The 14168-nt window shown below is 39.8% G+C and overlaps 1 protein-coding gene across 1 annotated transcript in view; it reads right to left on the bottom strand.

Moving 5' to 3' along the window:
- The window catches only part of INO80 (INO80 complex ATPase subunit), a 102330-nt gene that overhangs the window by 85441 nt on the left and 2721 nt on the right, over positions 1-14168 (bottom strand). Inside the window, exons 4-8 of the mRNA XM_004380644.3 lie at positions 12044-12208; positions 8841-8961; positions 7496-7707; positions 2169-2222; positions 1139-1342 (exon numbers count right to left, since the gene is read on the bottom strand). Of these exons, the coding sequence (XP_004380701.1) occupies positions 1139-1342; positions 2169-2222; positions 7496-7707; positions 8841-8961; positions 12044-12208 (756 nt within the window). The remainder of the gene's footprint in view (positions 1-1138; positions 1343-2168; positions 2223-7495; positions 7708-8840; positions 8962-12043; positions 12209-14168) is intronic.

Here is a 14168-nt window from a genome sequence, read left to right on the forward strand (position 1 = left end):
AAAAAAGTCAAGTAATAAAACTTGCTCCTGTAAAAGTAAAAATGAAAAACAATAACATCTCTTTATACCCTAAAGACGTAACTACCACGTGTTAAAATAAATTAAGAAAACAATAACGAAAGACCCATCAAAAACAGCTTTATTTCAAAAGTTCAGAGAAAGCCACGTAAGTCAACATAATCATGGTTGCAATTCCCATCAGTTAGCTATCAACATACCTCAGAGAATGTCTTATAAACCTAGATTATAAGCCAAGCTGCCTGCAAAACCTCAAGATCTGTAGCTAACTCTCAAATGCTTCTAACTCAATAAGCATCCCCAACAGCACCAAATATTTACTAACTCAATAAAACATTTACCTTGCATGCAAAGATACAGGCTGCCCAGAGGACCTGAGCGAACTAGACAAAATCCATACTCATCCTTAAAGGCATGACAAAGGAAGAGAAGATCAAGAGCTCAGAAGAGGCTCCAAAGCTTCACTTTGACAGGAGTACTACTTATACCTGAAAGAAAACACCTTCTCAGCCTTTCAGTCTCTTCTTTCTCCAAACCTCAACTTTCCCTCCATTCATCCCAACTGATTTACCACTGGTAACACAATGATTCTGTCCTCTGCTTCTCTCCTCTTGCTTCCCTCACCAATACACACAGCCTAGATCAGCTCACATCTGGTTTAGCAACGGTAACAGTTGTAGGTTAAAACTGTAGAATAGGAGGGATGGGGGAGCAGAAAACTAGGCTAGTGTCCACTATCCATACCTGGCCCTAAATCTGGCATCCTGCCCTGATCTACCAATAGATTAACCCTAGAGCCAACACCTGCAACCAAGCCAGCCAAGACACACAGTTTTCTTTGTCTTTGTTGTTGTTGTACCTTCAGAACCATACAGAGAAATAAGGCTGCACAGGACGGGGAAAGTCAGCACAGGAAAGAGAAGTGGAAGTCAGGGAGAGGACCTTACTGAAACCAGAAAACACAAGTGGCTTACTGGACGACAATCACTATCCCATGGTCATGTCTTACAAAAAAATTTGATCGTTTCATTGGTTAGACTTAGAGTTTATGAAGTACAAACCCATTTCTTGATATGGCTGCAGCAATTAGGACTTCCAGAAATTTATGCTTTTCTCCTACCTCCCTCATTTCCTCATCCAACTTCCGCTGCTCCAAAGCTTCTTTCTCTGCCCGCTTGCGGTGCTCCTTCTCCACCTTCTCGTACTTCTTCCAATACAGAAGCATCTCCTTGGTGAGGCGGCGGGCACGAGGCAAGGTCTCCTTACAGTTCTTCTGGGCCTGCAAGGCAGCGCGACGCACCTCCTTCATACACTGGTGGGCAAGCTGCAAAAGACAACAATGCTATCAGAACAGGGGAGGACGCAGTATCAGGGGGCTGTTCTCCCTGGGCTTGAAAACACAGCAGCTCTCAATTGGTTTAGTGAAGACAGTCCTCCTGTGGGCATGACCTTCTCTCTCCGCCATCCCTGACTGATGCCACTGTACAGTGACCCAGTCTCAGATACCCCAAGGTAACAACAGGGATGAGAAATCCACAGGCTTACTGCCTTAGAAGATGAAATAAAAGCTCAAATGGATAGCTAAGAAGGACCTGAGATGTGATGTGCGGTTACAAAGCACATCACAGACTAACAGCTGTCACTGCTCATATGCTAGGCACCATTCTAAGCTTAACAAACACTAAATTAATTTATTCTTCAAAAAAAACCCCATTAAGTTGGTGTTATCATCATCCCTATTTTACAGATGAGGAAACAGAGGTTGGTTGAGTGGCTAGCCCAGGGAAACACAACTAGTAACATTATCTCATCTGATCCTCACAACAATTCTCAAAGGAAGTTGTATTACTTCCCTCAAGGCAGAAGTACTGACATCACTTCTGAGATGGAGAGCCTGAAGTTCAGGCAGGTTCAGCGATCTCCCAAGGAACTAGAGTGGGCAATGGTCTCACCCAAAAAGGGTGAAATACCAGAAATCTGAGGAACAACAATTTTACTTATGAAATAGACTTTTAGAAATAACTTTTGGAAATTCTTAGGTACTGTTAGATTCATCATCGACATGGTGCAACAGACAAGAACAGCAAAAACAGATCCTAAGAACAAGAATATATGCCAGCAAAATAGAAAATATAAAATTAGAATTTTACCTTCCGGCTATTGGTGAGAAACAGGTTATGAGCTGAAGCTTTCTGCTTGTTGGCCTAAAATTTTAAAAAAATAACATTTTATTTAGAATACATTTTATTTATAAGATTATGTAGACTGCCACTGTCTTTCATTAAATTCCGAGGGAGTTAGAAAATAAAATGTTAAGCCAAGCATCTTCAAGACACGTCTAGAGGCCATCCAGAAAATACTGTCTCAGCACCATCCATAAAGCTACTAAAGAAGCATTAAGAATAATAAGCTAGTGTTGTGGCTGCTTTAAATAGAGTCCTCTGTATACTTTTGCAAAGAATTTAAGTTATATATAAGGCTTAAAATAGACCAGGAAAACGTAACCACATACCCAAACACTGACACCACCCTGATTAAAACACGCTGCTTTCCAGGACCAGTCTGCAAAGAAGCTGAGACAGCAGGGCACCCAGATGCAGGAATCCTGAGAAGGTAGGTAGTCTAGTCTTCCTGTCTGTGATTTTAGCCCTACCCTGCACCAGGGTTAACCTGCCGTCACTATTACTCAATTCCTGCCACCACATATGCCTCTTCTTCTCCAGCAAAAAATTCTGAGGGAGATCTAACACAAGATGAATCAGCAGCCTGCAACCCAGTCTCCAACTTACTGTGCCTTTAACTCCAGCTTAAAAAAAAGACTCAATAAAAGTACACTGATATTCTGAGATGGTCCATTTGATACAGGTGAAGACACAGAAAATGCAGAGCTGAGTGGCTCCCTGGTGTTCAAAAGCCCTCCCTCCCGATTCTGAAGAAACAATGGATTCAAAGATACCTACCAAAGAAAACCCCAAACCCATTGCCGTCGAGTCAGTTCCAACTATAGCGACCCTACAGGACAGAGCAGAACTGCCTCATAGGGTTTCCAAGGAGCGGCTGGTGGACTTGAACTGCTGATTTTTTTTTTGGTTAGCAGCCAAGCATACTGTAGCTCTTAACTACTGTGCCACCAGGGCTCCAAGTTACACAGAGGGCCTACATGTCATTTCCAACTATTATGTTTCCACTTCAGACTATCTGCTTAAGGGAGTTTTTAAGCCATTTTCAAGAACTTAGTGTTGTTAATTCTTAAGTAGTTTTTGCCACTTTAAAGCCAAGATTCTTAAATATTCCAACTGAAAAGTCATTCCTTGTCATCAGAAGCCTCTTCACCAAGCTGCTACACAAGTTTTCTAATAACTTTCCCATCAAGAATGTTCATAAAGAAAAAAATCTCTCCATAAATACTTACTAATTACTATGCAGAAAACAGTAATTTTACAGTGGGGAAGCACCGCCTTACCAAAGGATCAAAGCCAGTCTCATCAATATTGGGACAGATACATCCCGTGTCTCCTAGTGGGATACATTAAGGACAACACATCACTCCTGCAGTAATTCTGCCAAAATGTACAACCAGAATGTAATCACAAAGAAACAGCAGACAAACCTAAACTGAGAACATTTTACCACAGAAGAGGCCTGTGGTGAAGTGGTTAAGCATTTGGCTGCTAACCAAAAGTCGGCGCTTCGAACCCACCAACTGTACTGCGGGAGAAAGACGTGGCAGTCTGCTTCCATAAAGATTTACAGCCTTGGAAACCCTATGGGGTAGTTCTGCTCTGTCCCACAGGGTGACTCTGAGTCGGAATTGACCCGATGACAGTGGGTTTGGTTTTTGTTTTTTTAATACCCAATGTCATAAAAGACAAAGGCTGAGACACTGTTACAGATAAAAGGAGATTAAAAAGAGGTAACATCTAAATGTAACATGTAGTCCTAGATCGCATACTGAACTGAATGGGGGGAGGGGGGCTATAAAGGACATTACTGGGTCAGCTGATAAAATCTGAATACAGACTGTAGACCTGAGAATAGTAAATTTCCTAATTTGGATAACTATACTGTGGTTATACATATGAGAACGTTTTCTTCTTAGGAAATACATACTGAGGTATTAGGAGTAAATTTAGCACAAACTTTCAAACTGGTTGAGGAAAAAAAAGAAGTAAGTATGCCTTGGGGGGCACAATGGCTAAGCACTTGGCTGTGAACAGAAATGTCAGCGGTTCGAACCCACCAGCGGAAAGACCTGGTGATTCTGCTCCCCTACAATTTGAGCCTAGGAAACCCTATGGGATAGTTCTCCTCTGTCCTGTAGGGTCACTATGAGTTGGAGCTGACTCGACGGCACACGACAACAACATATATAACATACAAAAATACAAAGAGAATGATAAAGCAAATGAAACAAAATACAAACTGTTACGTATTGAATTGTGTCCTCGGAAAATGGGTTGTAAATCCTAACCTCTATGCCTGTGGTTATAATCCCACTTGGGAATGGGTTGTCTTTGTTACATTAATAAAACAGAATTAGTATAAAGTGTGTCTTGAGTCACTCTCTTACAAGATATAAAAGGAGATTAAGAAAGCAGAGAGTGGAGAAGAGAGATGTGAAGTCACATGAAGGTCACCCAGAAGCAGAAGCTCAAAGAGACAAGGACTGAGGGAGACTGACTGAGGGAGAAGCTTTCCCCTAGTGCCGGACCCTGAATTAGGACTTCGAGCCTCCTCAACAGTGAGAAAATAAACCTGTCTGTTAAAGCACCAACCTGTATTTCTGTTACAGCAGCACGACATAACTAAGACACCAACAACCGGCAAAGATGAGTAAAAGATACACGGCAGTACCCGCGTGATTCTTGGTGTATTTTTTCTAACTTTTTATTTTGAACTAACTTTAGACCTTCAGAAAAGTTGCAAAAATAGTACAGAGTTCCTTTATATCCCTCCCCCCACTTCCCCTAACCACAGTACAATTATTAAGAAAAGGAAATTAACATCGGTACAATGCTATTAACTAAAAGTACAGGTCTTACTCGAATGTCAATTTTTCCACTAATGCCCTTGTACTGTTCCAGGATCCCACATTGCATTCAGTTGCTTTTCTCCTTGGTCTCTCGCAGTCTGTAATATTTCAATCTTTCTCTTTCATGTACGTGACATTTTTGAAAAAATACCGATGAGCTGTTTTATATAATGTTCCTCAGTTTTGGTTTTTCTAATGTTTTCTCATGACTGAAATGAGGTTATACATTTTTGGGAAGAGTACCACAGAAATGATGTGTTCCTTTCAGAGCATCACATCAAAAAGTTCATGATGCTGAAATTTAAATTACTGGTGATGCTGACTTTGACTACTTGGTTAAGGAGGTTTCTGCCAGTTTTCACCACTACAATTACTCTTTCCCTTCATGTTAATATGTATCTTAGGGAAAATACTTTGAGTCTACGCAAATCCTGTTTCTCCTCAAACTTTTGCCCTCTAATTTTAGCATCCATTAATAGATCTAGTCTGAAATAATTATTGCTGTGGTATTTGCCTACTGATGATTCTCTATTTCTTTCTACATTTATTAATTGGAATTCTACTGTAACGAAGAGCTATCCTTCTTCCCGATCTATTTATTTATAACACTAGGAACTTATGAATATTTCTCTTATTCTATGGGTTAAAATTCAATACTATCATTATTGAATTTGTTCCTCAAATTGTTCCACTGGCTATCAGGAGCTCGTGCAGTTTGGCTCCTGTGTTCTTGTGACAACTCCACTTTTTTCATGCAATTCCTTACTTTCTGTCACAAGATGTTTCATCAGGCTCACCCTATTAAGTGAAAAAAGTAAAGCACAAATGAGTATCTATAGTATGTTACCTTGTATGTAAGACTGGGGTACAGAAAAACAAACAGGTATCTGCTCATTTGCACAAAACAAATTCAAGAAAGATAAACCAGAAACTTAAGTCATTGACTCCCTGTAGGGGCAGGTGGCAAACGGGTGGAAGGAAGGGGAGGAATGGGAACAAGATAGCAGGGATGAGAAAGGACTGATACTTCTCTGAGTATATCGTCTTGTATGACTGACTCTTCGAATCATACAGATAGATATACAAATATAGATTGGTGTGTACAGATGGATTAGTCTACGTACACACAGACTGCCCCAGTCCTGGATCAACCACTTGTCCAAGGAGCACTGGTTCCTTTAATCAAAGAACAGAAGATGTTTAGAAATCAAGATTTTGATGCCAGGCATCCTCGATGCTACTGGGATGTCATTGCTTCTAGGTCCTCTCAGCAGATAGAGCTAGAAAAAAAGGTGTGTGTGTGTGGGGGGGGGTGAATTGTCTATGTATACCTTTTTCCCATTTGTTTATTAAATTTTTGGTCTTTGTCCCTCAATTTTTAAGAGTTCTCTATATAGTACAGATAATAGCCCTTTGTAAAATACATTGTGAATAATTACTTCTAGTTTATCAATTATCTTTTGATTTTGTTATTTTTATGTCATGCAAAAATTTATTTCTGTGTAGTCAAATTTATCAATTTTTTCTTTTACTGCCTCTGGATAGAGTCTGTTAGAAACTCCTTTCCTACATAAATTTCTTAATGAGAAACTGAATCACTTTCTTCTTCTAGTATTTGTACATTTTCATTTTTTACATAGAGATCCCTAATCCATTTGGATTACGTGTGCACAATACGGATCTAATTTTATCTTTTTCCAAATGGCTACCCAACTGTCCCAGTGCTATTTATTAAAAAGTCTACTAGTCTATTCCACTATTCATGGGCCAGTACTACATTCTTTTAATTGCACAGGTTTTATAGCATGTTTTAATGTTTGGTGGGTTTTTTTCAGTGTTTTTCTAGCTGTTTTTTCATATGAACTTTATAGTATCAATATTTCTAACTCCATAACACCTTATTGGTATTTCTATTAGGACTGGACTGAATTTATAACAAGCAATATATAAACAATTACACTATCCTTACAACTTTTAAGTTTGAAACATGTCAAAATAAAGTGTTATAAAAAATAAACTAAATACAAAGAATGTCTATACACATTTCTTTTGAATCATTCACTTTCTTGTAGCACCTGTGATTATCCAGCAACATCCCAGTGTTTATAAATTCTCTAAGAAACATATCATCTCCTTTTTCTTTTAACTTCTGCTATTATCACCCATCAACTTGCTGTCAAATTCCCACTGCTGTTATGTAAGAAAATTGTGTTCCTTTCTCAAAGAAGTCTTCCTCCATTTTTCTGGCAAAGAAGCATCACACAACTAGTCCTAACTGTTTTGTGAATTCTGACTCAGTTCTAGAAAAATAATTAACTGAAGAGAATACTACTCAGCATTCTCTTAATTCCAACAGGCTAATGTCATTTCTGAAATACAGACACAGTCTGTTAAGGCACCTATCTCACACAGCTCCCTCTCAGAGGGCGGGAGGCACTCACTCACCTTTGGTAGCTCCTTCTTCACAATGCTGAGCCAGACTTTCCTGCGCCGAGCATTAAGCTGCTCAATGGATAAATGCTTCTTCTTGGTGCCAGGGGGAGGTGCATCATGAGAGAACTTGGCAAAGACTTTGGTCTGGTGGTGGCGACGAGGGGATTCTTCAGAGGAAAGTTCTTCATCCCTTCGTCTTTTTTTCTTCACTTTTTTTAACTTGGCTGCAAAGGAAACAGACGCTCACAAGGTTGCATTTCTTCCCTAACACATGGGAGAGAGCCACAAAACACTCTCATCACTTTAAGAAAAGTCAAGGTTTTTTCCTCATTCCACCTTAGGCTAGGAGTGTAAATAATCTCATCACTTTAAGAAAAGTCAAGGTTTTTTCCTCATTCCACCTGAGGCTAGGAGTGTTTATCCCTTTATCTATCCAGGCCCATGAATATTCCAAAAGGAAGATCTCACTACCTTGGAAAAGAAAACTGGATACTCTCTGCTTACAGGAAAGAGAAATGCAGAATAAAACCTGAGAACTAATTTCTTCTGAACCTAACTGGAAAGGAGGTGAAGGAAATATCATGGGCTCAATGGTCACAATGAAGGACAGTTATAACTACTTGGTGGCCATGTAAGGTGGTTAAAGAGGCTAACACAGAAAGGACAAGAATGGATTAACTGATAGGACAGAATCATCTTTGATTATATCTAATGTGGGGGAGGCTGTGGAGGATGAGAAAACAAGAGCTATAAAACGGGTAAAAAAGAAGGATGTAGGAGAAAGGAAGGCTAAAAAGAGTCTTTTTGAATAGAGTTCAGACCTTCAGGGGAAGAAAATCTGCCTTGTACAGATAGTTTAAAACTTTCCCTTCCTGTTTCCTTCCGGGTTTCCAGCTGCTTAGAGCTAAATAAGAGAGGAAAGGACGCTTCCTGGCAAACACGAAACCAAACGCTACAGAGGTTCTCAGGAGGTAATCTATTTTACATCACCTCAGACAGCAACAATTATAACTTATTCCAAAGTTAAGACTTTGGGTTACTCTTCAACCTCCCTGTGGACAATCAACCTCTTCCTCTCCCAGAACATTTTCAACATTTGCAGAGTGTGTAGAAGAAAAAAGGAATAAACTAATTGGCCTAAACCTTTGGCTAGGCATCTGCAGTTCTTATGTCTTTCTAAATCTAGACATGACCATAAACCAAATATGAAATAAAGTTAATAGTACTTGTGATTAATTAAATATGAGAGTCTGAGACTATGTCTATTATATATGGATTATGTTCAAAGTCTAAAAGCATTAGCAAGCCATACACGATCCAGAATGAGTCACAGTGGAAGGCGGGTCAACATGCTCACCTTTAAGTTTCTTTTCCTCCTTGAATTTCTTTTTTCTGGGTCCCAGCAGGTGCCGTTGTTGCTCATAGAAAGGGTCATACGTAGAGAGCAGGCCTGCACTGTAGTACTGGTACTGCTGCAACTGAAGCAGACAAAGACAGCGGTGCTTAGAAGGGCCTATCTGTGCTCTGTGGCACAGCCTTCAGGGAACATCATCTTTACCACAGCTTAGAAGGGCCTATCTGCGCTCTGTGGCACAGCCTTCAGGGAACATCATCTTTACCACAGCTTAGAAGGGCCTATCTGCGCTCTGTGGCACAGCCTTCAGGGAACACTGCTACTACAGCTTAGAAGGGCCTCTGTGCTCTGTGGCGCAGCATTCAGGGAACATCGTCTTTACTACAGAAAGCTGAGTCAGAGAAAATCAAAGCTCTTAGCAGAATATTCCTCCCACAAAGAGATCAATAAGGATTTAGAATATCAAAGTCAATTATTTACTTGGCTTTCAAACAAAACATGTTCAGCTGCAATGCACATGGAAATAACTTAAGGAGAACTCCTTCATGTTTCTGAATTTCCATGGGATTATTTACTTAGTCCTGACATATGCATGAGAGATGCAATTCACTGCAGAAAGACTTTTCTCCCTTGGAAATTCATCAGCTAAGAAATAAACCATATTTCTATGACCAATAGGCCCTTAGATTTACTAAGGTTCCTGATTCTTGCTGCTACTCTAGCTCACGGTCTTATATTTGGATCCAAGAGTCACCAGCTGTTACAGATTGAATTGTGTTCCCTAAAAATATGTTGTAAATCCTAACCCTTATACCTGTAGATATAATCCCATTTGGGAATGGGTTTTCTTTGTTATGTTAATGAGGTCATATCAGTGTGGGATGCGTTTTAAACCAATCACTTCTGAGATATAAAAGAGCAGATTAGGCACAGAAGCAAGCAAGCAGAGATAGGGGAAGACAGATGCCGCATGAAGTTCTCAAAGGAACCCAGGAACAGAAGCTGAAAAGAGACAAGGACCAGGGGACAACGGAGAAAGTGTTGCCCTAGAGCTGGTGCCCTGAATTTGGACTTCTAAGCCACTTAAACCATGAGAAAATAAATTTCTTTTTGTTAAAGCTACCTACTTGTGGTATTTCTGCTATAGCAGCACTAAGAAACTAAGACAGCAGCCATCCCAATTATCCAGCCTTTTAAGTCTTCTCTCTCTTTTCTCCTGCTAAGAGATTCTGCTAACATTATGCCTAAAACCCACTGCCGTTGTCTATTCCAACTCATAGCGATCCTATAGGACAGAGCAGAACTGCCCCATAGACTGCCACATCTTTCTCCTGTGGAGTAGCTGGTGGGTTCAAACTGCCGACCATTTGGTTAGCAACCAAGCACGTAACCACTGTGCCACCAGGGCTCAGCAGTGCCTACGATGCCAGAATTCTAATATACGAACAATACAACTCTTCCATACGTTGGTGTTGTTCTTAGGTGCCATCGAGTCAGTTCTGACTCACAGTAACCCAGTGTGACAGAGGAGAACTGCTCCCTGGGCTTCCCAGGCTGTAATCTTTACAGGAGCAGATCACCAGGTCTTCTCCCACAGAACTGCTCCGTTAGCAGCTGAGTGTTCAACCACTGCTCCACCAGGGTTCCTCTTTTTCCACATACAGAGTAGTAGACATTTTATTTAAAGTGACCCCCAAATCTCACATTAACTGTCTCACTTATTTATTATGTATAAATGTGAATATAAATTAAAATTAAGTAGCCCAATATTGAATCTCTTTCCTGGATTTTAGCCAAATGAGTTGTCCAAGGACTGAAACCAAGATAGAGAATAATAGGGAGAACTCTTATAAGGTCCTCTGCCCAGGTCAAAACTAAATGAGCACTCACCAAGCTATATACTTAAAATGTGTGGACTTTCCTATATGTATCTTGTACTTCACTTAAAAAAATGAGCAAATATTTCCGGCACTAAGTGTTTTAGCTTTGGACTTTCAAGAGCAACTCTGAATCAAGCTGGTCAGATATCTTACTGTTTTTGTCTTTTACAGGTTTATAAACTTCAGCATATTATTCAAAGCTCTCGGAACTAACTTTAGACCTTAAGTAATTGCTGGAAGGTTTTTAGGTCTTCAAGTATGTTTTGCTCATTGTGTACGAAGTGTCACACTCTCACAAAAATCAGAAAGCTTTGGTAACAGCTTTTAAATAGTTGCCACTTAAACCTATCATCATTCTAATGTTAGTGTGTGAAGAGTGAAAACACTTCCAAGGAACAATTATATTAAAAATCAACCACCAGAAGGTAAAATGGTGCAGCCACTTTGAAGAACAGTTTGGCGGTTATTCAAAACTTACATAGACATACCATTAAAAAAAAAAAAAAAAACAACTGCGGTCAAGTCAATTCCGACCTATAGCAACCCAACAGGCAGAGTAGAACTGCCCCATAGGGTTTCCAAGGAGCAGCTGGTGGATTCCAACTGCCGACCTTTTGGTTAGCAGCTGAACACTAACTCACTGTGCCACCAGGGCTCCAGAGATACCATATGGCCCAGCAAATCCACTCAGAGGTATATGCTCAAGAGAAATGAAAACATACGTCCACACAAAAACTTGTACACCAATGTTCATAGCAGCATTATTCATAATAGTGAAAAAGTGGAAACATCATCAATTGATGAATAAATAAAATGTAGTACATCCATACAATGGAATAATATTATTTAGCATTAAAAAGGAGTAAAGTACTATACTACAACATGGATGAACCTTGAAAACAGTATGTTAAGTGAAAGAAGCCAGACACAAAGACCCACGTGTGGTAGATTCCATTTGTATGAAAAGTCTAGAACAGGTAAATTTATAGAGACAGAGGGTAAACTGGTAATTGCCTAGGGTTGGGGGGGGTGGTAGGGAGCGACAGTTAAGGGGTAGGTGCAGGGTTTCTTTTCGGGGTGATGAAAATGTTCTGGAATTACTGCTGATAGTTGTACAACTCTGACTATACTAAAAACCACTGAACTGCACACTTTAAAAGGCTGAATTTTTTGGTATGTGAATTAAATCTCAATAAAACTGTCATCAAAACAACAATAACCATCACCAACACCTAAATATAACGATAAAATGCTGTATCTTCAGTGAATGGAAACCAGAAGGTCTGAACAGCGAGCATGCAGGCCCGGGGCTCCGGAAACGCTCACCTCCTTGTCCTTACTGCACTTATTCTGGTGGAGCTTCCGGTATCTGTGCAGTCGCAGCATGTCGTGGAGCTCTTCCCGGCTGAGATGGAGTTCTTCTTCCTCGTCTTCATCGTTGTCTTCACTCTGAGAATCTGCTTCACTGGACTCATCACTTAGCAGAATGCTCTGAACAGGAAGGAAATGGAAATGTAACTTCTGCTAGGAAACAACCCCTTTTATAATCCTAGCATTTTTTTCCAGATGCCAAACAATGACAAAAACAGCTGGGGGACAGTCATTGCAGTTTCCCTTATACTACTCTTTCCCAATTCACCTGAAGAACAAATGAATACCCACTGAACCTATCAACCTGAGTCAGAATCAACTCCACAGCAAGGGTTTAGGCATAAATTACAGAGCATTAAAACGGGCAATGCAGCAAACAGCAACAAGGATAGAAGGCATTAAGTGCTTAAAATATACATAAGCTATTTTAACTAAATGTCAAATACCAAGCGAAAACAAACAAAAAAAAGCTACCTATAGGGTATACAGGAACATAGCAAACGTGAGGGCTAAAAAAGGAGAAACAACTCAAGTATTCATCAATTGATGAATGGAGAGACAAAACGTAGTACTCCATACAATGAAATATTATTCAGTCATAAAAAGAAATGAAGTACTGATACATGACATAACGTGAATGAACCCTGAAAACATTACAGTAGTCCCCGTTTATCCATGGAGGACGTTCCAAGACCTCCCATGGATGCCTCAAACAGTGAATAGTACCGAATCCTATATATACTATGATTCGTCCTATACGTATATCCCTATGATAAAGTTTAATTTATAAATTAGGCACAGTAAGAGATTAACAACAGCTAATAATAAAATAGAACAATTATAACAATATACTGTAATAAAAGTTATATGAATGATGGAGCCAAATGGCGTGAGACTTCATCCCGCTACATACTCATTCAACATTTTCAAACTGCAGTTGACCATGGGTAACTGAAACCACAGAAAGCAAAACCACGGATAAGGGGTGGCTACTGTATACTAAAGGAAAGAAAGCAGGCACAAAAGATCACATAGTGTATAATTCCATTAATACGATATGTTCAGAATAGGCAAATCCACAGAAACACAAAGAAGATGAGGGGTTGCAGTGCCAAGAGCTGGGGGAACAGGAGAATGGGGAGTGACTGCTACTGGGTAAAGGTTTTCTTTTTGGGGTGATGAAAATGTTCTGGAATTAGATAGTGGTGATGGTTACACAACTTTGTGGATATATTAAAAACCAGCCAATTGTACAATTTAAAGGGTAAATCTATGGCATGTGAATTATATCTCAATTTTTTAAATGTGATGGTTAAACATAAAGATTTCTGCATTCCTAACAACCTAAACCCTCACGGATATGAGGCACATTAGACTCTTTACACATAAGCCTTTTAAAGGGCTTAGCAGTAAAATGATAGAGTACCTTTACTTTGAGCTCTTCACAGGAAAAGTACGAAATAGAGAAAATTCATTTTAATAGAAGAAATACTACCCTTAATTCAGTCTGGCCAAGACAGTAATCTTGTTAAGAGTACACCTACTCCTCATTTATCAACTGTCTCGTTATCCAACACCCTGCATTTATGACAACAGTAAAAAATCTACTATCCGACTATTTTGCACAGTAACGATGTACATCTCTGGCAATAATGAATGCCAAGGTGCAAGGTGAGAGTAACGTTGGCTGTGATGGTTAAGATTATTTCAACTTGGCTGGGCCATGATTCTCAATGGTTTGGCAGTCACGTACTGATGTAATTTGGCAGTTATGTACCAAACCCATAGCTATCAAGTCAATTGCGACTCATAGCCCCTATAAGACATAGTAGAACCACCCCACAGGGTTTCCAAGGAGCAGCTGGCAGATTTGAACTGCCAACCTTTTGGTTAGCACTTGTAATTCTTAACCACTGGGCCACCAGGACTCCATTTTTTGGTTTGGTAATGATGCAATTTGGCAGTTATGTAATGATACAGTCATCTTCCATTTTGTGATCTGATGTGGTCATACTCCATTTTCACATAATGCCGATTTTCGCATAACAACCTATTCATTGGAACCAAACCATGTCGGTAA

Source organism: Trichechus manatus, unplaced genomic scaffold (assembly GCF_000243295.1).
Source record: "Trichechus manatus latirostris isolate Lorelei unplaced genomic scaffold, TriManLat1.0 scaffold00076, whole genome shotgun sequence".
NCBI classification, from domain to species: Eukaryota; Metazoa; Chordata; class Mammalia; order Sirenia; family Trichechidae; genus Trichechus; species Trichechus manatus.